Source organism: Lissotriton vulgaris, chromosome 9 (genome assembly GCF_964263255.1).
Source record: "Lissotriton vulgaris chromosome 9, aLisVul1.2, whole genome shotgun sequence".
Taxonomy (NCBI): Eukaryota; Metazoa; Chordata; class Amphibia; order Caudata; family Salamandridae; genus Lissotriton; species Lissotriton vulgaris.
This window is the reverse complement of record NC_141697.1, coordinates 1,162,962,189-1,162,987,146: the sequence shown is the minus strand read 5'-3', so window position 1 is coordinate 1,162,987,146 and position 24,958 is coordinate 1,162,962,189. Positions and strand designations below refer to the sequence as shown.

Below are 24,958 nucleotides of genomic sequence, written 5' to 3'. Positions count from 1 at the left end.
AGAGTTGGCCTTCCCAAGAAATGATGGCCTTAATTTATTCATTTTGCACCAGGAGAAATAAACTGTTGGTGTCACATAACTGTAATGTCAACATCCACTGTAACTGCATATGATAAGAGTGTCCAACTGTTGGATTCACAAAATACTGCTGCAGGAGAGTGCTGAAGACCTGCTTCACAGAGGCTGCAACCTCTCCTACTGGTCTGGACCACCCCTGACACGGTCACATACAGTCATTCACACACTGGTATTTGTTAAGAATGAAATTAAGCACCCCATAGCAATCAATGCCTTTGTCTGCTTGGAATGAATGGTAGTTGGCAATCTTGGGTGCAGAAAGGCAATAGAATGGTCCAGATGAGGTTGCGTTCAAGGATAGAATGAGTAGTTCTATATTTGTGGCCCTTCCCCATCAATCCCAGGGCCAAAAGGAACGCTTTAGAATTTTGTCCTTTTAGTAGTCTTTCTGAAATTTTGCAAAAATAAGTAATTGAACTTTCATGAATCTGAATATTGGTTTGTAGTCTGAGAGGGCTGTCTGTATTTTTTGTATAGTAGTTCATAGACCAATTCGATTCTAAAACAGATTTAGGAATGCCATAGAAGGGGGGTGTGGCCAACAGCATGGAGTAGCTCCCCATGAGCTGTTCAATGATCCGACTTCACAGACAGCCCGGAGACCCTGAATCGACGGAGGTGGGTCCACGGAGGTCCTGGAGCCCGCAGGGACGGGAAAACTGCCGAAACGCGCAGTAAAAAGGAGGAATCCGGCATAGGAGAGCCAGCAGCGCGGGACGACCGCTCCAAGATGGCGGCCAGCCAAAACTGAAACAGGGCCGAGCAAGATAGTGCGCCGAGCCCGGGATCCGCATAAGAGAGAGCCGGAAGGTGGGGAACAACCGTGGTGGAGCGGAGCGCTACCGCAAAAAGCACAGACCCCGGAGCGGCCGCCTCGAGGACAAAGGAGACTGCCAGTGAGGGCGGGCCCCAGAGAGCGCCTGAGTCCCGTATGGGACTGTGACTGAGGAGCGCCCCAGACCTAGGGATGTGCGCAGAGAGGCCACTTCACAAGCATCAGGCGGGACGCCCATATGGGCGCTTACCGGAGATCGGAGGCAGCCGGTAAGACTTTCCAGATCAGGACGGGAAATTGGAATGAAGGAGGAGAGGTGATCCGGGACACACGGGAAAGGCACGGGTACGAAGGAGGCTTGCTGTGAGGGTCGTGCACTGAAGCACCAGACCTGACCGGGCTGAGAGTTGCGGGAAGAGCAGTAGGAGGCTGGGGCAGAGCAGCGTAGTGACTACACAGAGTGGCCTGAAGCCCCACCGCACGCCATACCTGAACTGACGAGAGGGGCCGGAACTGGAGGGTGCAACACGGAGGGCCTAGTGAGCAAGACCGGGCCCTCACCACGCCACCAAAAGCCTGGATCACCGAGGTGACACCCGGAGAGGGCTGAGGTAGGGCGCTGCAAAGGAGTACGCGACATAAGCGCTACAAGGGGAGGCGGCTGCCGAAGGATGCCCAGGTGATACGGCGAGATCAGCTACACGGGAGAGGTGTGGGGAACGACAGGGGGAGGACACCCGCTGCATTCCGGGCCCCGCACGACACAGGCGTTCACGAGATCATAGAAGCCCAAGAAGAAGCACTGTAAGAAGGGGCAGCTGCCACGACAGAGAAGCGCAGGAGGGAAGGCAGGGGGTGTTGAGCACCACCGCCATAGCAGTGGCACGCAGAACATTAACGCCATAACAGTGGTCCACTAGGGACATCACACCCCCCCTCTCCCACGGAAGACAAAAGGAAGGTGAGGAGTATGTGAGGGACATGTCTGCAGGGGGAAGCGTACAGAGGAGGGCGAGATGGCGAAGAAGGATCCAGTCGCAAAATCCTCACGACAGGAGACCCTGGATAAATATGCAACGGCCCATCCACAGAAAGAGGCAACGCCGGCGGCCACAGGCGCACGCTCAGACACTGACCTGCTTATGATTGCAATACAAGCGCCGCAGACGGATATTCAGGACTCTAGGGCAGCCTTGGAGGTCAAGATTGGCGAGGTAGGCTCAGAGGTGCTGCTTCTGCGTCAAGACTTTCGGAATCTGACAGAGAGGGTGACGAAGACGGAGACACAGATTAGCGAGGCGGAAGACTCTCTCTCCACCCTACGGAAAGACATGGCGGAACTTCAAGCATCACACCGGCAACTGCTATGGAAGGTGGATGCTATTGAGCGTAGAGTGTGGGTAAAGCGCCCTGAGGCGGAAAGCCGGGACTTTTAAACCAAGCTATTTTGCACGTTGTACTAGCGCTTTTTAAACATTGGCTAAATCGTTTTTATTTGTATCTAAATTTGTTTGCTGATTTTAATAGTTGAACAAATCTGAGTGCCCAAATTAGCCTTGCTACTTACTGCCTGTCACCATGATGTGCCCCTGATCATCCCCATTGCAGCCGAGGAAGCGCTGCCGGGGTCCCCGCCATCTTGGGTGAGGGCAGGAGCAGGGCGAGCAGGCGAGTGCTCAGCCCCTCCCACCCTCCCGCCCCTCGCCATTACAAAAGACCCATCACGCATTCCCTCATTGATTGCTATTGAGCGTGGAGTGTGGGTAAAGCGTCCTGAGGCGGAAAGCCGGGAGTTTTAAACCAAGCTATTTTGCACGTTGTACTAGCTCTTTTTAAACATTGGCTAAATCGTTTTTATTTGTATCTAAATTTGTTTGCTGATTTTAATAGTTGAACAAATCTGAGTGCCCAAATTAGCGTTGCTACTTACTGCCTGTCACCATGATGTGCCCCTGATCATCCCCATTGCAGCCAAGTAAGCGCTGCCGGGGTCCCCGCCATCTTGGGTGAGGGCAGGAGCAGGGCGAGCAGGCGAGTGCTCAGCCCCTCCCACCCTCCCGCCCCTCGCCATTACAAAAGACCCATCACGCATTCCCTCATTGATTGCTATTGAGCGTGGAGTGTGGGTAAAGCGTCCTGAGGCGGAAAGCCGGGACTTTTAAACCAAGCTATTTTGCACGTGGTACTAGCGCTTTTTAAACATTGGCTAAATCGTTTTTATTTGTATCTAAATTTGTTTGCTGATTTTAATAGTTGAACAAATCTGAGTGCCCAAATTAGCGTTGCTACTTACTGCCTGTCACCATGATGTGTCCCTGATCATCCCCATTGCAGCCGAGTAAGCGCTGCTGGGGTCCCCGCCATCTTGGGTGAGGGCAGGAGCAGGGCGAGCAGGCGAGTGCTCAGCCCCTCCCACCCTCCCGCCCCTCGCCATTACAAAATGGAGCCACCACGCCGGGAGCGCAGCGGACGGGCGCAACAGGCGCGCCTAAGGCAAGCCCGTCTGCGCCCGTCCGCGACAGGCCGGGACCCGGGGCCATAATCCCTGTCCCACCCTCCAGCCATCCACGGCCATTGAGCAAATGCTCCATCACTTACTCAGGGAGCGAGCTAAGAAAACTCAACACCGCTGACTCTCAGAACCAAGCATCATGTGCACAACTGGAACCCTTAAGCACCTTGGGACCAGTTAGCTGTCGAAACTGCCACTGGCTGAGCAACCCCTGGCACTGCCCCACCAACCTCGCTACCCTCGAAGTAACTTTAAAATGTATCTATCTTAACGTAAGGTCCCTCCCCAAACATGCAATCGAAGTATGGGACATTCTAGAAAATGATCAACCAGACCTAGCCTTTATCACGGAGACTTGGCTAGATAACCACAATACCCCGGATATTGCCACGGCCCTCCCAGACAACTACAAAATTCTCAACCTGAATAGGAAGAAAAAGAAGGGAGGGGGGTAGCACTGCTGTTTAAAGACTCATTTACTTGTAGACAAGAAGTGATCACTCAGGTCAGTACCCACGAAGTTATGGCATTTTCCTTATCCACTAACACCACCATTCTATTTGGTGGAGCCGTCATCTACAACCCCCCAGGCTGCACCTCTGAATTCAACACTCATCTCTTGGCACAAGTTATGCCAATCTGCCTTCAGAACAAAAATATATTACTCCTAGGGGATTTTAATATCCACTACGATGACAATAATAACCCCCTCACTAAACAACTAACTGAAAATATGGAGATACTGCAGCTGTCTCAGAGAATTAATCAACCAACCCATCGGGCCGGACATACCCTCGACCTGATTTTCTCCAATATTAACCCTATCTCAATCTCAGGGATAAGACCATTACCGTGGACAGACCACTCTTTGGTTGAATTTGATATTCACTTACCGGCTAAAAACACTAGGCCCTCCTATCAGATAGCAACCCACACAAGAAGTTATGCTAACTTCAAGGTTGAAACTTTCAAGAAACACTTTATACATCCCCCTACCGGAGAAATAAGTGTTGATGAAGCAACAGATAGACTTCAGGACCACATCGCAATGGCTCTTGAGCACTGCACACGACCGTGTCGGAATCCTAAACCCAGGCGCACCATGTCAGAAAAGTGGTACGGCCAGGAACTGAAATCACTAAAAAGGAAATGCACCATGCTCGAACACAAATGGAGGTTAACAAGATCCCAAGAGACTAGGTCAATCTACAAAAAAGAACTGTCACAATATACTAAAGCCATTAGGAAGGCAAAAAAGGACTACTTTTCCCATAGAATTCTAGAGAATAAAGACTCCTCTAAAGAGCTCTTTAAAATAGTTAAAGAGCTATGTAGCCCGCCCAGTTTATCATCTAATCTGATTCCCTCGCAAATCAGTTGCGACAAAATGAACAACTTCTTTTGTGAAAAGATAGACAAGATCTATTCTTCCTTCCCCAATCCCGAGGCGGGCTCCCCGGTGGACCACGAGCCACCCACCTCCCAAGCCCACTGTACTAGCTTCGGCCCATTCTCTGAAGAGGAAGTGGGCAAAGCAATGCTCGAAATTAAATCCGGCTCCCCCTTGGACCCTTGCCCCCATCATATTTTCCGGCAACTCATTCCTTTAATTTGCCCTGCAGTAACCCAAGTGCTGAATAACTCGCTAGAAGCGGCAGAATTTCCATCCAGCTGGAAGAACGCCACAGTCACCCCCTTCTAAAAAAAAAGCAGGCCTTGATATCAACAACCCGGCCAACTATAGACCCATTTCCCAACTTCCCTACTTGTCGAAAGTCCTAGAGAAACTGGTCAACAGGCAACTGGTCAGTTTTCTCGAAACGAATAACCTACTGGACATCACACAAACAGGTTTTAGGGCCAACAGCAGCACGGAAACAACTCTCCTGGCCGTGCTTGACAACATCAGAATGCATGTGGATCAGGGGAAAACAGTTGCCCTAATCCTGTTGGACCTCTCGGCGGCATTCGACACCGTCCCACACAATCTGCTCCTGGAGACCTTAGCATCCAGGGGCATTAGGGACAGAGCACTGGGATGGCTGCGGTCTTTCCTATCGGAAAGATCACAATCGGTGCACCTGGGCAAGTTCTCATCCCCTCGCCGGATTATCAAATACGGGGTCCCGCAGGGGGCCTCGCTAAGCCCTACTCTGTTCAACGTTTTCGTGTCTTCCCTGGCTGGAATTGGCAGAAAATGGGGTGTTGAAATCTGTTCCTATGCTGATGACACCCAACTCACTGTAATCTTGGACGAGAAGAATAACCCCAAGGACAGGCTTCTAAACTGTCTCTCTGATTTGGCTGATTGGATGCACAAGCACTACCTTAAGCTAAATGCAGATAAATCAGAGATACTGCTGTTCGGAGGCCACACTCAACTGTGGAACGACACCTGGTGGCCTGAAGCCCTGGGTATCCCTCCTGCCCCGACACCAGCAGCAAGGAATCTTGGAATAACTATTGACACCTCCCTCTCCATGAAAACTCATGTAGCCGCTATATGCGGTAAAGGCTTTGCAACTCTGAAAATGCTTAAAAGAGTCTTTCCATGGATTCCAATAGAGTGCAGAAGGATCCTAGTTCAGTCTCTCCTGACGAGTAGGCTGGACTATGGAAACTCCCTGTTCGTAGGCATGGCAGAGTACCTATTCACCAAACTCCAAATGGTGCAGAACGCAGCAGCCAAGGCTATCTGCATGAAAAGAAAATACGATTTGGCCACAAACTGTCTGCGTGATCTACACTGGTTGCCAATGAAGCAAAGAGCAACTTTTAAAATGTTGTGTATCACTCATAGAGCACTGCACAAGACAGGCCCTCTCATCCTTAGAAACAGGATTCAGTTCTACACTCCCACCAGAAACCTCCGCTCACAAATCTCGGCGCGAGCCAGCATCCCCCGGGTAAAGAGAGCCAGGATGGGTGAACAAGCCTTTTCCCACGTTGCTGCAAGGAAGTGGAACGAACTGCCTGTGGCCCTCCGACTCACAGAATGCCACCTGGCATTTAGGAAACAACTAAAAACCTTCCTTTTTCCCCACTCCGACTAAACCACTCAACTATGCCCACTGCACCCGCACTTTAGCAATCTCCGTGCCGTGATATCCCTTTGGGATGATTGGTAGCGCTCTACAAGAAACCTAAATAAATAAATAAATAAATAAAAGATGACACGGAAAACGGGGCACGACGCAACAACCTACGTTTCGTAGGTTTTAGAAAAGGAATCAAAGGGGCGGACATGGCGATCTACCTGCATTCCTGGCTGAAGAAAACATTTAGCAGGCACAATTCTCGAATTGCTTTGTAATCGAAAGAGTGCATAGGGCACTTTTGGCGAAACCACCGGAGGGAGCGAGGCCGAGGGGCCGGTCATTGCACGTTTCCTTAACTTTGCGGACCAAGATCTAATACTCCGAGAGGCCAGAAAGTTGGGGGAGATGCGACTAGAAAATACGAACATTATGATTTTCCAAGACTACAGCCAGGAGGTACAGAAACAAAGACGATCATACGATGCGGTTAAAGCAAAGTTGAGGGACCTACAGATGACCTACATGTTGCTATTTCCGGCGAAACTGAAAGTGATATTTGAAGGCAAAACACACTTCTTCAACCGCACGGAAGAGGCCTGGCAGTGGCTTGAGGAACGCCCTATACTCCGTGGGGCGGCGGACGAAGGAAATAGGATAAGGGACGAAATGGCAGCTGCCAGACTTAGACGCAGCCCTCCTAAGACCCAAAGACTCCCAAATCCGCGGACCAGAAAGCGCACGCAGACGATGCCATATCCAGGTCTCAACACAGCGGGACGACGAAGACAAAACTCGGCATCTTCAGCGGGGAGTGCAGCGACGGGGTCCAGGTTCAGGTGCCTGGCAAATCTTGTTCGCTCCGAAGGGGAAGAAGACTCAGGAGGCCGGACATCGGAAGGGGAGGAGGAGGAGGGACGCTCCTTACATCCCCTGGTGACTGCAATTCGAGAACTGGAGCAGGAGACGCCTGCCCTGGCAGAAGATCTGAGCAATGGGACACAGGACTCACATTCCTGAGAAGGGACAGGACTGGTACGTAAAAAGCAGCTCATCGATGAGGGGGCACGCAAGTTACAAACACCCCTTTACTTATTGTTTGCTATTTATTTGTTTGTTACGTTCATGGACATTGCAGGTTGATCGGGCGGGGACGGGACACGCACCCGCTACGTAAAATGCAATTGTAGGCTAAGAGGGGGGTTCTAAGGGTAGGGGACAGACCCTCTCCGCCAGCAGTCTTGGTTCTACAGAAGTTGAGACTGAAGGGGGGGTGATGGGGAGGGGGGCATGAGGGGGAGTTACGGATGTTTCCAGTTTGAGGGAGTTGAGGTAATGGATGGGGAAGGGAGGTGGGGAAGAGGGGGTGGATGGAGGGGAGAAAGGTTCAGGTCATGTCAGGAAAGCCACATTTGCCGTGCTGCATGACACTCTACAAGAGAGAGCACTGGCCACCACACACAACAGGACATGGAGAGATGCTGGGTAGACACATAGACGGGGGACAGGAAAGGGAGGGTCTCTCGATAATGACTTGGAATGTGAATGGGCTAGGAAGCAGAATCAAGCGGGCATGGTGAACGCATATATCAAGCGGCTGGGTCGTGCTGTTACAGGAAACGCACCTTATGGGGGGAGCAAATGTGGTTTCCTAGCGAGAGGGCAATACACGGTTCTAGCACATGAGGGATTCACCAAAGGCTCGAGGGGAGTGGCAATTCTGGTGAGGAAAGCAGAACCATTTCAGGTGGGCCAGGTATGGGTGGATCCGCAGGGGAAGTATGTGGGGGTAAGAGGCACATGGAGGAGAAAGGTCTACACGATAGTGTCGGCGTATGCACCACCCAAACTGCAGGCAGCAACCTGGAAAGGTATAGCAGAGATACTATTCCAAACGTCCGACACAATACAAATACTGGGAGGGGACATCAATGATGTGATGGCCCAGGCCCTAGATAGGACGGGAGCTAGGGGCGAGGATCAGACCCAGACCGCTCTCTATGGAGTGATCAATGCGATAGGACTGACGGATGTGTGGAGGTGGCTACACCCGAAAGAGAAAGTCTATTCCTTCTACTCGAGTGCACATAAGGTTTTCTCGCGACTGGATTATGTTTCCCTGGCCAGGCATGAGATAAAGAGAGGCGATTTGGCTGAGTACAAAGCAAGGGGGATTTCAGACCACTCCCCGCTCGTGGTAAGGGTGGGAAATAGGACCCAGAGACAGAGGGCGTGGAAAATATCAGCATGGGATCTGCAGAACCGGACCATATTGAAGGGCATCCGGGATGATGTCAAGGTCTGTATGGCAGAAAATGGGGGCACAGTGTCTTCCAAAGTGGTCCTGTGGGAGGCCTTTAAGACAGTCATGAGAAACAAAGCCCAGAACAGACTGGCGGAGGCGAAAAGAGAGGTTCGACAACAATTGGAGACAATGGAAGCCCAGATATTAAGACAAGAGAGGGAATATCAGGACGGGAAAGCCCAAGACCAAGTGGATTTGTGCATGATGGCAAGTTCTCATTCTGTCCTGTGTGCAGTGGGTGGTGTGGTCTGTGGGGATGAGGACCTCTTGGTGTGTGTGCGAGTGTGGGTGGATGGTATGTATGTTTTAGTTATGAAGAGTGTCTTGGTGTGTTGTTTGATGGTTGGTATTTCAGGGGTGTGGATGATTGCAGTGTGGATGTTTCTAAGCATGAGTTACAGTGCTTGTACAGTTGGTGGTGTGTGGATGTTTGTGAGGGGGGTTAATGACTTTCTAGGCGTTTGCTGGGTGAGTGTAATGTATGCGAGTTCATGGTCTGACTGTAAGCAATAGTGTAGGCTATGGCGCTGCGTCCGTTAAGCACATGGTGGTGTTGTCTTACTAGAGGTACATGGGCTCTGGTCCCTAGACCTTTGTAGCTCAAACTGACTTTTTCCTCAATGCTCTTAGCAGAAGATGCTGGCGAGGTACACCCTCGGAGTGGCAGACTTTAACGAAGTGCAAGGAGCCTCCTGATTTGCAGGGGTGTGCTAGCCAGTGATGGCTTAACTGCTGTGATTTCTTTAGCACTTTAAACGGGGTGGGGGTGAAAGGCGGGATGGGCACGGAGCATCCTTATTAACTGTGGTCCACTGGTGGCATTGTTGTAATGGCATGGCAACTTCAGGGCTGCTTATACTCCTATACAGCTGCTAATTGACCCTTTTAAGTTGTAGAGAAGACGGCGAAGGTGGGGATGGTCTTGATTGGCTAGGGTACCATGGTGTTTGTGCTGCTGACCCAGCTACAGTTGCATCTGGGGCTCGTCTGAGTTTGTCTCAATGACTGAAAATGGTCTGGTCAGGTTCTAGTCTTAGTGAATGAAGAGGTTCTTCTGATCAGGTTCTAGCTTGAGTGATTCACTCAAGCTAGAACCAGGGACTCCTTGCAATATTGTGAAAGATGGACTGACCACGTGTCTGCCTCAATTACTGGAAATGGCCTATAGATGACCCTGTCTCAGTAACCGAAGGTTGTCTGGAAAATGCCAATCTCGTTGACTAAATACGGTTTCGGCAGATTTTAGTCTGGACAGTTTTCAGTCTGATTGACTGACGGTGGAGTGTCTGGGTTCTAGTCTGAGTGACTGGAGGTGGAGCAGCCAGGCTCTAGTCTGAGCGACAGAAGGTGGAGCGTCTGGGAACTAGTCTGAGTGACTGAAGGTGGAGTGGCCGGACTGTAGTCTGAGTGACTGAAGGTGGAGTAGTTGGTCTATAGTCTGAGTGATTGAAAGTAAAGAGGCTGGGCTCTAGTCTGAATGGCTGGAGGTGGAGCAACCAGGCTCTAGTCTGAGTGACTGAAGGTAGAGTGCCCGACCTCTAGTCTGAGTGACTGAAGGTGGAGCGACCAAGCTCTAGTCTGAGTGACTGGAGGTGGAGCGACCAGGCTCTAGTCTGAGTGACTGAAGGTGGAGTGTCGGACCTCAAGTCTGAGCGACTGAAGGTGGAGCAGCTGCGCTGTAGTCGGAATGACTGAAGGTGGAGAAGCCAGGCTCTAGTCTGGATCACTGAAGATGAAGCAGCCAGGCTGTAGTCTGAGTGACAGAAGGTGGAGCGGCCGGGCTCTAGTCTGGATGACTGAAGGTGGAGCGGCCGGGCTCTAGCCATAGTGACTGAAGGTGGAGCAGCCGGGCTCTAGTCTGAGTGACTGAAGGTGGAGCGGCCGGGCTCTAGTCTGAGTGACTGAAGGTGGAGCGACCGGGCTCTGGTCTGAGTGACTGAAAGTAGAGTGACCAGGCTCTAGTCTGAGTGACTTAACGAGGAGCGGCCGGCCTCTAGTCTGAGTGACTGAAAGTAGACTGGCTGGGCTCTAGCCTGAGTGACTGAAGGTGGAACGGCAAGGCTCTAGTCTGAGTGACTGAAGGTGGAACTGCCAGGGTCTAGTCTGAGTGACTGAAGGTGGAGATACCAGGGTCTAGTCTAAGTTACTGAAGGTGGAGCAGCCAGGCTGTAGTCTGAGTGACTGAAGCTGGAGCGGCCAGGCTGCAAGTGGAGTGGCCTAGCTCTAGTCAGAGTAACTGAAGGTGGAGTGGCCTGGTTCTAGTCTGAGTGACTGAAGGTGGAAAGGCCAGGCTTTAGTCTAGTCTGAGTGACTGAAGGTGGAGAGGCCAGGCTGAAGGTGGAGTGGCCTGTTTCTAGTCTGAGTGACTGAAGGTGGAGTGGCCTGGTTCTAGTCTGAGTGACTGAAGGTGGAGAGGCCAGTCTCTAGTCTAGTCTGAGTGACTGAAGCTGGAGCGACCAGGCTGAAGGTGGAGTGGCCTGTTTCTAGTCTGAGTGACTGAAGGTGGAGTGGCCTGTTTCTAGTCTGAGTGACTGAAGGTGGAGAGGCCAGGCCCTAGTCTAGTCTGAGTGACTGAAGGTGGAGAGGCCAGGCTCTAGTCTGAGTTACTGAAGGTAGAGCGGTCAGGCTGTAGTCTGAGTGACTGAAGCTGGAGCGGCCAGGCTGAAGGTGGAGTGGCCTGGTTCTAGTCTGAGTGACTGAAGGTGGAGAGGCCAGGCTCTAGTCTAGTCTGAGTGACTGAAGGTGGAGAGGCCAGGCTCTTGTCTGAGTGACTGAAGCTGGAGCGGCCAGGCTGAAGGTGGAATGGCCTGGTTCTAGTCTGAGTGACTGAAGGTGGAGAGGCCAGGCTCTAGTCTGAGTTACTGAAGGTAGAGCGGTCAGGCTGTAGTCTGAGTGACTGAAGCTGGAGCGGCCAGGCTGAAGGTGGAGTGGCCTGGTTCTAGTCTGAGTGACTGAAGGTGGAGAGGCCAGGCTCTAGTCTAGTCTGAGTGACTGAAGGTGGAGAGGCCAGGCTCTTGTCTGAGTGACTGAAGATGCTCTCCTCCGCTTTCTGCCCCTGCTGCAATCAAAACGCCGTAACTAATGTGCTGCTTTGTCTGTGTTGAAAGGCTGCTCCTTAAATGAGTCCAGCTCTGTCTCCTATTGACTTCAGTATTATGGTTTTGCGGAGCCTGTGATGCTGTTTAATGTTGGCATTAAAATTGGTCAGCATTTTTCTAATCCCCAAGTACTGAGGGGTCCCTGGAGAGCGCGGCATTGGATTTCGGGAACAGGCTCTGCGGCTGTTGTAGAAGGATTACGGCCCTCGCTTCAGTGATCACTCAGGGCTGGGATTAGGAGCAGGCTGATTAATTAAAATCGAAAAGAACTGAAAGCAAAGCTGACGTCTGTGCGCAAAGATGCAGCAGGCGACTCACTCGTTTTTAAAGGTCACACAACCATGTCTCACCCCCCCACTGCCCCTCGCCACCCACCCCTGCCCCCAACCTTGGATATACCCTATCCCTCACCAGCCCTGCACGAGCCGAGCTATGTAAATCATATAAATATGACATCACGTAAAATATGAGAAAGTCACTTCAAAAGGTAAATAAGTGTTTTTCTTTAACATGTGGAAGCGTTGACATTGATAGCTCACATTCTAGCATTGCACTGAGAAGTGCTTATTAAAAGTGAACGTTTTCATTAGTTAAATAAGGAAAGGCCTAAAAACCTGTATGTGGCCGAGATTATAGAGCACTTATAGTATAATAAATCAAACACAATAGGTTTCTGTACAACTGGTAATCTGAGCTCACATATTTGAAAGTGCTTCTATACGTGATAATGAAGTAAAATGAGTTTTAGTGAAATAAATGATTTGCCTAAGATCACACAATTTCAGCAGAGAATTCACGATTTAGCCAGGGTTTCTGGTTGCACAGTGTACAAATGAGCCACTAAAACTGTATTTATTTGTATTTTTTTTTAATTAAAGCTTTGTTTTTACCTCTATATAGTGCAAACTCGACCCAAAGGCATTGGAGCACTTTATGGGCACCAGCTACATGACAAAAGGTAGCATTTATTTCTCACAGGCACAGGGAGATTAAGAGATTTGCTCGAAATCAAAGGATGTTGAGCTGATGCAGAGACTCGAGCCCTATTCACCACCAAAATCTGCAGATCTGGTGTTAGCACCACATGCTAGGTAGAGAGGGGGTCGCAGACTGAAGCTCGGCTCGTTATGGGCTCACGGTTACAGAAGGACCTCGAGCTGAGCCAGGCTTGAGACTCCAGTCTGGCTCAAGCCTTCAGTGGCTCGCACACCTCTATCATAAGCTGCAGTTTTTGGGGAACTTGGTGGCATGAGAGACGTGGCTAATGGAGAGAGACATGTGGCTCTTTAGTTGGTGTCAAAGGGATTGAACGAGGCCTGTGTATGAGGCTCTATTCTGATTAACTGTGCCAGTGATTTCTATTCTCCACATCTGAAGTGACAGTCAGGGGAAAACCTAGAAAATGTAAATGTCCCTCACTTTCAACCAAACCTCTGATGTGGAGTGAGTTAAGAAAATAAGCCTTACACTTCCTATATAAGCTCTATTCGCCCCTACATCCTGCTGTCTATACATTCACCTTCCCAACCATTCACTCTTTCATCCTTCACCCCAGAATGTTATTATTGCAACAATACATTCACATTCTATCCGCTCACTCATCTATCCATCCTTTTATTCATCAATCTTTCATTTTCCCATCTATCTACCCTTTCGTCATTCATCTATTAAACGATCAGTGTGTTTAAGCATCAGCCAGTCCACCCTTCCTTCCTTTCTTTCATCCATTTATCCTTATCCCCTTTCATCCGCCCCTCTGTTCACCTTTCCTTCCAACCTTTCAGAAATTGATTCCCTCTACCCTCCATCCAACCTTTCGTCGCACTGCCCTTCCCTTGTTGTTGTCAACATCCCTACTTTTTCCTTTCCAGCTTCTATCTGCCATCATTTTTAATTCTCATATTATGTATCTATCTAATCTTTTTTTCTCCATGGACTGTATTTGCTGCTCTCCTTTCTCTTTAAATATTTACGTCAATTTTTTCCCTCTATTTCCCCGAACTTTGCTCACTTAGCACCTCTTGACACCCAACTCTGACCTACACTGCTCTTCCATTAGACTCTTTTATCAGAATAGGCGGAGATTAAAACGAATCAGTTTTACCAGGCAGTGGTGTGCAGTGGCTACCACCCAGGACACAAGTCGTAAAAAAAGAAGTGGGGGGACGCTGTCACCGGAAGTGACGTCACGACAGGGAGCGACGTCACGAAAGGTGCCGAGCTCCTCGTCCCAGAGAGGCCAAAGAGTGAAGTCCAGCTGTTTTGTAGGGGGGACGGCGTCCCCACGGTAAAATAAGTGGAGGGATGCCGTCCACCCGCGTGGTACCCCGACTCGAGCCCTGCTACCACCACTAAATCTGCTAAGGCGGATGGCTTCCACCGCCACTGGGGACAGTGTTCGCAGCCATCGACGCTGACGCAAGCCCTTTTATCATTTCACACATTCATTATTGAAAAGCTAAGGCTCCAGAATTTGAATAAATTGTGATTGGCCCAAATGCACAGCTAATAAAACAAGCAGAGGCTGAACGCGACCAGTGGGCGGGAGTTGTAAAGCCGTCCACAGGGGCATGCCCGCGGCGAGACAGAGTAACATCACTGCTGTGCCTGGCTCCTTAGGTAGGAACTGGCTATACTACTTCCGGGTGCATAAGGGTCGCCATTCTGAGCTGGCAGGAGCTTCATCCTGGTGAGGCCAGTGCTTAACTTGTGCTGGCGGTTGCCGGTGGTGGCCATTGCACACATTTTTGGTAGGGTTTATTCAGTACATAAAAAAGGGCAATTGTTCTCGCGAGGAGGCCTCGGCCAGTGCACCACACATTGTGCTGCCAATAATAGTAACAAGATAACTACTAACCATCACATTCCTACGAGTGTGACAGTTCAGGCTACTTCAGGCCCCCGAAGCTATAAGAATGGCTTGGAGGGCAGGTAATAGTCATTTTTAATGTATATTGAATTAATAATTACCTGTTGTTTTGGTCATCTCTAAATTCACCAGACGCTGACATCTTGTGGCAGACGGTGACAAGAGACAGTGTGCTCAATTAAGTGCCGGTGCTGAGAAGTGGAAACCACCGGCTCAAATCAAGCCCTGGGATTGTTCTTCATTATTCTACTTTGACCCAGAGTAAGTGAGACAAAAGCATACCAGGGAGGAAGAGGAAGACTGGGGAAAAAAGCAACAAAGGAAGAAAGTGGGGATGTAAAACAACCTGCAAGAATGAGGTGGAAAAAAAGTGCCGGGTGGTGGAAGAAAGAGGCATGTACTGGAATCATTAAAACTAGGCAGCCTTGGTATTTGGCAACCCCAGTATTCAGCAGAGCCGGCAGGAGGCTACTAAGAAACACTTTGGGCACCTTTACTTTTTTTTTAAACATTTGTATTTTTTATTTGGTTTTTCAAATCAAGCAGTGAGTGAGACAGTGACGGAAGGAAGTGCTGGGGTGTGCACAACCTCGAGGGGTGATGCATAGTGCACAACACCGCGCGGATACACACTCTGGTTTTCAGGCCCGCGGAGAGAGAGATTCAGCTGCATTATGCCTTTGTCCTTTGCTGTGTGTTCCTTTCTCGTCATTGGCAGGAGATCCATTTTGTACTCTCTTGACATGTGGAGAAGCAATTGCTATCTGGAGCGGTGATTATAGGGGCGAGCCTGAAATAGCCCCCTTATGTCTGGGTTTCCTGTCACTGGCTTCAGTCGTCCTATTGTCTTTCCACGACACAGCTGCAGATTCTGAAGTGCTTGGCTTTCGGAAGTTTCTTTATTTTAATTTTAATTGAATACTTGTTCTTTGTTAGTGCCCTCCTCCTGGCAGAGTTGGATACTGAGGCAGTAACTGGTACCCTTCTCTCCACAGACTGGACCTCCCACAGGAACAGACAGAGTGAAGAAAGGTGGATCATACATGTGCCATAAGGTATGCTCTTTTGATTGATACGTTTGGTACCCCAGGCGGGGGGGAACCCACTACTAAGTACCAGGAGGCGCCCCTTGCGCCATTGCCACATTTAATAACAAAAATCTCATCACATATTCTTGCTTCACGCTTTGAATCTGGTTGGTTCCTACCTAACAGAACCTGGGCATAATGGGTTAAATCTGTGTAGTGAGGTGAAATCTTGCTACAGAAAGGTAGCTATACAAGCATGTTAGAATAGTCTAGACCAGGCACACACATTTATGGATAGGAAAAATAAAGGCAAGATATAGAACCAACAATGCAGCCACGTGGTTTTGTTTTTCTTCCAATAAAGTTGATCTGGGAATCCTTTGTGATGACTCCTAAGCGGAACCCTTAATCAAAGGGGTGTCCAGCTTAGGTCTCAGCATGACCTGATCAATGCCACACACTTGAGATAACCAATAATATATACATCTGTTCCTTTTAGAATTGTTACTTGTTCCTTTATCTTGTATGAATTGCTTGAAAATCTAGAGTTGATTCGGCCCTCCTGGACTACATTGGACATCCTCGTAAAGTTAAAACCCAAAGCGCTCTTTTCTGAGAGCAAGATTTTTGATAGATCAAAAGACCTCCAATAAGTAAAAACCTCATATCTTCGACCCAAAGGAGTCTGTCTTGTGAACTGAGTCTGGAACCACAACCTTTACGCTTCAGACAACCGTAAGTCAGATGAGAGCTATAAAAACTGGGTCGCAATCCTATCCTTCCTTCCAGAACATGTAACATAGGTTATTTTGGGCCACCTAGCCCATTCTGTGTGTTCTGCAGGCTATTAGTCATGCTGTTGGAGCAGCCCCTAAACATCACACAATGCCTTCATTAAGGCCCCAACAAGCATTTCTAACACTTGCAGGATTCAACCCTTTTGCTAACCTTGGAGTTATGTGAAATCACCTTGACCTCGCTATAGACAGTGTTTTGAGCCAACGTGGCGGTAGTGCAGCCTCATCCATCTCAGCTCACTGACAGTCATTACACACGTCATGGGTTTCCACCACATGATAATGGTTGGATTTATTTTCATGCACCCATGTGCTCGTGTGCAGTCTCATTTTGACGTTTTCTTGGCCATCAACCTTCTTAAGGTTTAATGCACTTCAGTGCACTTCCACCACCTGATGTTGTCATCATCCACTTTTAAGATCTGCCTCTTGTTGATGGTATAATGAGGTTTTTGTTGCACTTCTAATAGAGTAAGGATACTCATCCGCCTGCTGTCTGAGGATGACAGTGTAATGACTTCCATCTTGTTATGGCTGCATGGCATCCACCTGCTGACAAAGGAGCAAAGCTATCCCTCAAGTCACACAGATTTTAGAGTTTAGGTTTTTTCACAACAAATTACTGACCAGGCGTGTTGGACTGAAATAAAAGCATATCTGCCATTCCCTTGAAGATGCAGAAAAATGTTGTATTTGCAGCAGAGATGTTTGTATTCTCCTAGAACATTGTTTGCGTGTGGAGTCTCTGCACAGGCATAGCATTTCCACAATTTTGTTTTTTGGATTGTTGGATTGTGCATCTGAAACTGCACTTGAAGTTTGCGTTTCTAATGAAGATTATTTGGTTTTATATGTACTTTTTGTGATACAATGCGTTTCGCTTATCTCAAAACAAATGATTTGTAAAAATGTAGTTATCAAATAGAATATGATGTTGACAGAAAATGTGCAGGTCAAAGACTTTGGCTATCATTATAGTACCCTGAGAGTTAATAGCAGTAAATGCAAATACTGCTGGTTCTCAGTAACCCCCTTTGAATTGTTATGAGTTTGATTGGCATGTTCTCTTTACACTCATGTAGAAAACAGAGATGTTCATGCAAGAGTGAGAAATTCTTGCAGCAGATCAAGGTATCCTTTGGAAATTGTGGTCTGTGTACCGCAAGAGTATGTGAGGGTGGAGATCAGTGAATTTGGAATTTAGAGATATTCACATTCCCCGTGCCTAGTGCTGAAGGCAGACGTTCTTCCTAGAAATAGGATTAGGTTAAGTTATCTGCTCCTGGAAATCAAGCAGTGCGGGTAAACGCAGCACAGCTGGGATATCCAACTGCTTGGTTGATTGAGACTTAAGGGTCTGTACTTGTATTTTAATAACAACGGGCCCTTGTGCTTCCACATGATCTCAGTAACTAAAGCCTATTTTCTCAACTGCAGAAATGGAGTGTCATCCAGTACACTTTGACCTTATTACAACTTAGCATTTATTTATTTATTTATTTTTATTTATTTGAAAAGTTTTATAAAGCGCGAACATGACCCTTGCGGTTATCAGAGCGCTGTACACAGAGGCAGAAGCATGCATGAACTAAGAACAGTTGAGGTCAACATTGTAAAACAACAAGGAGTGAACAATCAGTCAGATACCGGGTAGAAGGCCCTACTAGTTCAGATTCTCATATAGTGCAAAATATTTCCCGTAACATTCAGTGAAACAATCATATAGTGGGTCGTCACAGCATAGTAGAGTAAATGACAACTCTATAATTGGTCCAAGAAGTATTCTTCTATTATAATTCCAAAAGGGCCCTAGAGTAAAATAACAGTTTACCATCCAATCAAAAAGACGTAGCGAAAGATACGTTGGGATAAATGTCAAATCTGTCAACAAGGGAACTAGAGAAAGAGTACATTATGATGCAGTTAATGTCCACTCAGGAAAAGCCATTTGGCCTGTTTCTTGAAATAGGCAGTGGAGGGATTGGTTCTTATCTCTGAAGGAAGAGCGTTCCAAATTCTAGGAACATTTGGATGGGCTTCCGTAATGCACGCTTATCAATAAAACATACAATAATGCTCCTGGGTTAAAAATGACTCCTTCAGTGCAACTGGTAATTTGAGGATATGACCTCATATCACAGCTTTCAGGATAAAACCTCAGTTGCTACCAGTGATTGACAGGACGTAAGTCTAGTAGAACCTTCTCTAGAGAGGGCCTCTGCTTTCACTGGTGTAATGCCTCTAGTGTGGAATTCTGGATCACCCCAACACCAAGAGTAACTCTGATGGAGACAGAAGATTCTCCGAACAGAGATATGGGAAATGGTCCCTAAACTGCTGACTACAAGAGACTCCTGTTCAGTCTTGTCAATGGCGCACGTCTATTCCCGTAATAATGTTTCTTGTAAATAATCCCTACATTTGCATCCATTTGGTATTGGTACTGATAGTATTGGTCTTTTTGTTTGCCCTTTAACCCCTTGGTTAGGACAGAGAGCAGTGTTTTGCAGGATAAGTGACGAAGCGATGTTCGGTTCAAGAAATCTCGCTATACACATGGACACATACGCGGGTTCACATAGAAGTTGTGTGCTTTTTTTTTTAAAGTTCATGTTTTTTCCTGCAAAGTCCAAGGCATTTATTTGTGGTTTTTTTTTACAAGTCACTACCTTATCAGTGACTGCTGTACAATCACTAAATCTATTTTCCCTTTGAAAAGCCACTACATTTTGCTGCAATGGTTGAACATATTTGTGTCGATAAGCTTAACCAGATGCTGTGCTGTTCTGAACAATATCCTGCATAATGCCTTCTAGGAAAGTGGTCTGATGTCTTTCTCTGTCGCGTGTACTGTCTGGGGATGATCAGATTACAAGTTCATTACTGGCTTTACATAGGGCTCGTTTCCTGGATAGCAAAGGTGGAGTGACTGGGTTTACTGAGTGGGGAGGTTCGCATCATTTCCCATTCTTAACTTTACAATCAGGGGGAATATCCCTCAAAATCTATTTTATTGAAGAAAGTCAAAGGTTTTCTACTTTCTTTGTACACATCCATGTTCTTTTAAACAAAGGAAACAGATAGATACACAAGAGACCATAGGGCCATAGAGTGTATAGGCGTTCATAGGGCTCCTGTGTCGGTATAGAGGCCAAGGCCAAACTAGGCATCGTTCATTTCCCTGGGAGGCTGGAAGGGTGGGGGCCGGTTTATCGCTGAACTCGGGGCACTGTTTTTTGCACATTGTTATGAGTTCAAAAGCAGAGTTCCTTTTATATCCAGCAGTTTTCAGGCAACAATAAAAATGTCAAGATAGTGGTGGCGGTTAATGTTCCAGCCGGAGACCGATCAAAAGTAGTACAGAGGGTTAACACGCCTGCTGCAAGGAACGTGCACCAGGCAGGTCATATAACTGTATTTTATGTGGATATCTCAGTGGGTTACTGTTTTTGGTACAGAGATCCTTTTGTTTCTTTCAGTTAATTACAATTGTAATATAACAGTATTGTTTTTAAGAAATCCCTCAAAATCAACACTTTTAAATTGTTTTTTCTGCCATGCGCTCTTTTTACATTCAAACAGCCTCTAAGTGATACTACTGCAAAATTGCTTTATAGAATTAGATGCATTCTAAAAAACCTTAGACGGGAACAGAAATCCACAGAGATATCTTTAAATAACTCGAAATTGCTGATAAACTGAAACAGGGTCCTTAGAGCCCACAACAACTTTAGACAACTGCCTAATTTTCTCTCCTTTCTAAACAATACACAATTATGGAAGGAGGATAATCCTTGAAATGATTGTTGTATTTATATATCTAAAAATGGGTTAGTAATCACGAATCTATTTTTGAGAGAATTTATAACTAAATGTCACTGTACGCTTTCTGGCTATACCCCATTATTATTTTTTCCAGCCCTCCAAGTGAAATTGTTTGGTTTATCTACAGGTGGAGAGAAGCATCTGATCTGGATCTAAGGTGGCTATACAATAACTAATGGAAACCTCAAACAGACTACACCATGTCTTGCTACCAGAAAAGCCGTAATATACAATTAAATGTCAAATGAACTATTGGTAAATGTTAGTCAAACCTCAACTAGGAAATCAAGGGGAATTTGAATTATCTAGTGCTATATAAATCTTATTATCCCTAGAAGATCCACCCTGAATAATCTAATAGATTAAATTATAACAAAAGTGGAGACTAGGCTGAAGAATAACTGGGTATACAGAATATTTGGCAGAGGCGGTGGTCCGTGCCTAACCAGAATGAATGGGCAAATAATCAAGCACATATTTTCCTTAAATTGTTTCACGGAGAAAAGATGCCCCAGCAAATGTCTTAAAGGCACTGTGAACTTGGTGCCCTGTGTTTGAAGTTGATCTCTCATTGAGTTTCATTATCCTGGATCCTCTTACATAAACTTATGTGTGTTAGTTTTGTCATTCCTGTGAATTATGATCATTCTTACTCTGTCATATTTTGATACATGCCCGGCAATTGATTCACAAGAACGGTAACACTCTGGAATTACCAGTAATGAACTATCTAATAATGGATGCACGGAGAGGCACAAGTTATAAGAAGTATTTTTCAAGGAATGCGGTGTATAGATAAATTGCTTGTCAATGATTAGAGTTTGAAAAGTATATTAATGTCAGTATTACAAAACTCCAGAATTTATGCTTCAATCCTGGTATTCGCGTTATATCGCTTAATATTGTGTCAACATATCTGTTTCTTGGTAGGTGTGGTATATAGGAGCATCTTATTGACTTATAGGTTATAACATAGTGCATATATGAAGAATAAATAATGATTCAGATGTTTGACATAAAATTGGTCATTAATCCTTGAGAAGGCAGGGTCTGCAGGAATCATTTTAATTTACATACTATGGTTTTATGATGACTGTTTGTTTGATTTTTTTGTTTTTTTTTGTTGAAACTTTATTTATAGTACATGTGGTTACAGGTATGGGCCTACAACCATCCCGGCCGGCCGCTAAACAAAGCTAGAATACTGCAAGCAATATGCATAGTCGTGACAGTTCGAAGCCCAGGGTAATAAAATGACAGTACATAGTTTGTAAGCAGACACAACAGCTTAAAATCAGGATTTGAGAGGTTCATTTTCAAATAAGGAACTAAGGAAAGGTGTCGCACAGTCGTACACAGTCCCGCAATAGTGTGCGAATCAAGATATCTGCAAACAGTAGTAATACGGGGGAATATCGGGGGATAAGATATACCAAGCAGGAGAAATGCAGGCACAACCCCATCGTGTAACAAGTCTAACCCCGCCCCTCCACACCAAACATACCGCAAGGAGCATGAGCGACGACAACACTAAAAAAGAAGAAAGACTAAAGGGCCATAGAAACTAATACCGATCAAACACCCATCCCGCAACCCCCACCCTGCACACCCGCAGAAGGCCATGGCCTACCCCCCCAGCAGCGTGCCTGTCGCCCTAATAGAAACCCGAAATATAGAAAGATAGGGGAAAGAGGAAAAGAAAATAAGCGGAGGAGGGCCCTCATCGTGCCGCCCGGCCCCGCCCTTCACCCCAACACCTCGGAAATCCCAGAAAGGAAGTAATACTATAATGAAGAATAACAAATCCCGAGCACAATAACGATAAAATATCGATCGAACATACCCACTGCACCGTCTGCCAATAATAAAGCCAATAGACCATGAACCACCTCATCCCTGACCCTGTCTGGCAGTGTACCGCCAGAAGTCCTCTCGTTAATCAATTTAAAGCACAGTCCTGAGGGTCCAAACAATATGGGTGGGTCCGGTCGGGGCGCAGCCATAGAAGAGCACAGTAATCCAAATCCATCTAAATATAGACAGCAAAGATCAGGCAATATCAACGTCGGTCCCGTGAAGTTCCCAAAGCTGACAGATAATAACACCATCCAGGAGAGGAGAGTCACACAGTCCGGCCACCGCCGCGACATAACCAGGCCAGTCCAAGAAGGAAAACAGCGCTCCACCCCCAGCCGCCATTTGGACATGTGTCCCAAGGATACATCCATACGAGCAATCGAGTCAGCCCGCGCGGGCACGGGAGCCCGGTCCTCAAGCGGCTCTCGGTGCCCCCGAGGAGCCGAAACTTCCTCCATGGACTCAGCAGCAAGTTCATCGGCAGTCCCCAGGAATAGGACCGTGGCCGCCATAGACGGCGAAACAGCAATGGCGTCCATTCTTTAACCCAGGTCTCAGGCATGGCAATCCATGGTCTCGTGCAAAACTGTTAGGGCAGCCAACACGTCCCAGGATGTGAACTCCTTCGTATGTTGCGAGCATCTCGGCCCCATCCATGCAACAGCCATCTGACATGGACGTGGGCCGTAGAGGATGGCACCAGCCGCCATCTTGATCCAGTCGGCCCGTCCCTCTTCACCACATTCAGGGACCAGGCCTCACTGTGAGGGCGCCACGGGATGCGTCCCCAGGGCAAACAAACTGTGGGGCAGGCTCCAGAAAGGAGAGCCACCAAAAGGCTAAAATCCCTGCCGGGCCCCGGGAGTCGCCTGCCTATGTCGGGGGCAGTCCTTGGCTATGCCCGGGCAACAAAATTTGTGGAGGGGGCAGGAGTCATGCGCCCCCTCCGATCCCGTGCCACCACACTGCCCCTCAAGGGTCACCGACAAGCGGATCAGGTCTTCACCGCTAGCAGCGGTCCTTCATGTCATCGGCACCCACCAGCAGGCCCCTTACCGCCATCAACGGCCGTTGGTGCTGCAGCTGTGGCCGGAGGCCCCGCCGAATCAACGCCCCGGTCTCATCACCGCGTGGGCCGCAGAGCAGGTGGGGGATAGTTCTCAGGATCTGCTGCACGCAGGAGCTCCGGGAGCAAACGGTAGGTGCTCGTTTTCTTTCTCCTATTAAAGTATGCCTTCGTGGCTCAGGATAGACGTCAGGATAGACGTGTGGGGCGAAAGGGCTCGCGGAGCCGAGCGACTATGCGGCCATTTCGAATGCCTGCTTGGCTCCTCCCCCTGTTTGTTTGATTTAAATGTACTTTTCTAGTGTGGCATATAAACACACACACACATATTAATTATCATTTAATGTCATTCCTGTGTATAAAGTTATAAGCTAGGAGTGTATACAAAATGAATAATTTATTCAAAAACTATTTTGGGAGATCCCAACATGCTTCATGTCAACAGGAGAATCCCAGTGGCAGATACAACTCAAAGTTAGGCTATATGTAGCTATTCTACATCACTTGTGAACCCTTTTGGGTTCCTTGGAGAAACCTCTTTGTTGGCACCACCATAAAACTTGAGAGCGTGCACTGCACTTTCCCATCTTGGATGGGCACTTATTCTTGCCTTCAACAGTAATAGTTTACATGCATTTCAAGGGTAGGAAACTACCTAGAAAAAGTTTCTGAATACCCACAAACCTATGTGTTTATGGCTGTTAAATGTATTTCGTTCAGGTACCATCTGTGTGCCCACTTTACTTCCCATAACCATCAACGTATAATGGTGCGAATCCAGTTTACTGGCAGATGTTCTGCACTGAAACATGCACATATTAGAAAATTTCACTATTCCTGAATTTGTTTATGCTTAGGTGTCCAAAACATTTGTGACTTGGGCCTTTTGGAGACTCCCCACGTGAAAAGCCAGTTCGCCCTCAATTTCCTAAAACTACTATGATCTGTGTGAGTCAATGAATTTGTGAAAGTGGGAAGCTTTGCAACAATAAACACACGCAGGGTGATGGGAGGCAACTTGCATTAAGTCGTACTACTAGCAATAGCTTGAGGAAGCACTCCAACCCATCAATCTTTTGCTCACCATGCCACCTCAGTTTGGTCCCAGCCATATGCAAATCAGTCTTGACCCTGCTCCTCATGGCTATTGCCCAGCCAGGTCCTCCCTGTACTAGAGCAGAAGCAACCCAGGACCCGTTTCGCCCTAGTTATGGGCTCCTCAGCCGGGTACAGCTTGGTTCTGGTGACACATTGAGCATGGGACCCATGTCTGGGTGGACATACCCATGCTCCTTGAAACGTTACTTAGCACACTCAAAGTGTGATGGGAGGCTGTTTGCATTAAGTCTGACCACTGCCAATAGCTCGGGTCACAATCCAAAGACATTGTTCTTTTGCTCACTATGCCGTCTCCTTTTGTGTGGTTCATGTACCCCCCTAAGTGCTATGGGTCTGCCTAGACGTGGGTCTCCCATGTTCGCTGTGGCATGTCTTGACCTGCCAAAGCTGAGCCAATAATAGAACGTTCATGTAAATAACAAAGTAGAGATCATAAAACCACCTTATACATGGGGGTTGGTGGGGAGTAAAAAAGCACAAACCACCAATACTACGCAATTTTCTGTTTCTTTTTTCAGCGAGTATTGTTTTCACTGAAAAACGTCATAATTACAATCCTGTTTCAGTAAGCGATACATCAGTACATTGGATATG

General features: G+C 47.5%; 1 protein-coding gene across 1 annotated transcript in view; it reads left to right on the top strand.

Moving 5' to 3' along the window:
- SUMF1 (sulfatase modifying factor 1) overlaps positions 1-24,958 on the top strand; it is a 305,071-nt gene that overhangs the window by 250,348 nt on the left and 29,765 nt on the right. Inside the window, exon 8 of the mRNA XM_086939208.1 lies at positions 15,668-15,727. Within this exon, the coding sequence (XP_086795334.1) occupies positions 15,668-15,727 (60 nt within the window). The remainder of the gene's footprint in view (positions 1-15,667; positions 15,728-24,958) is intronic.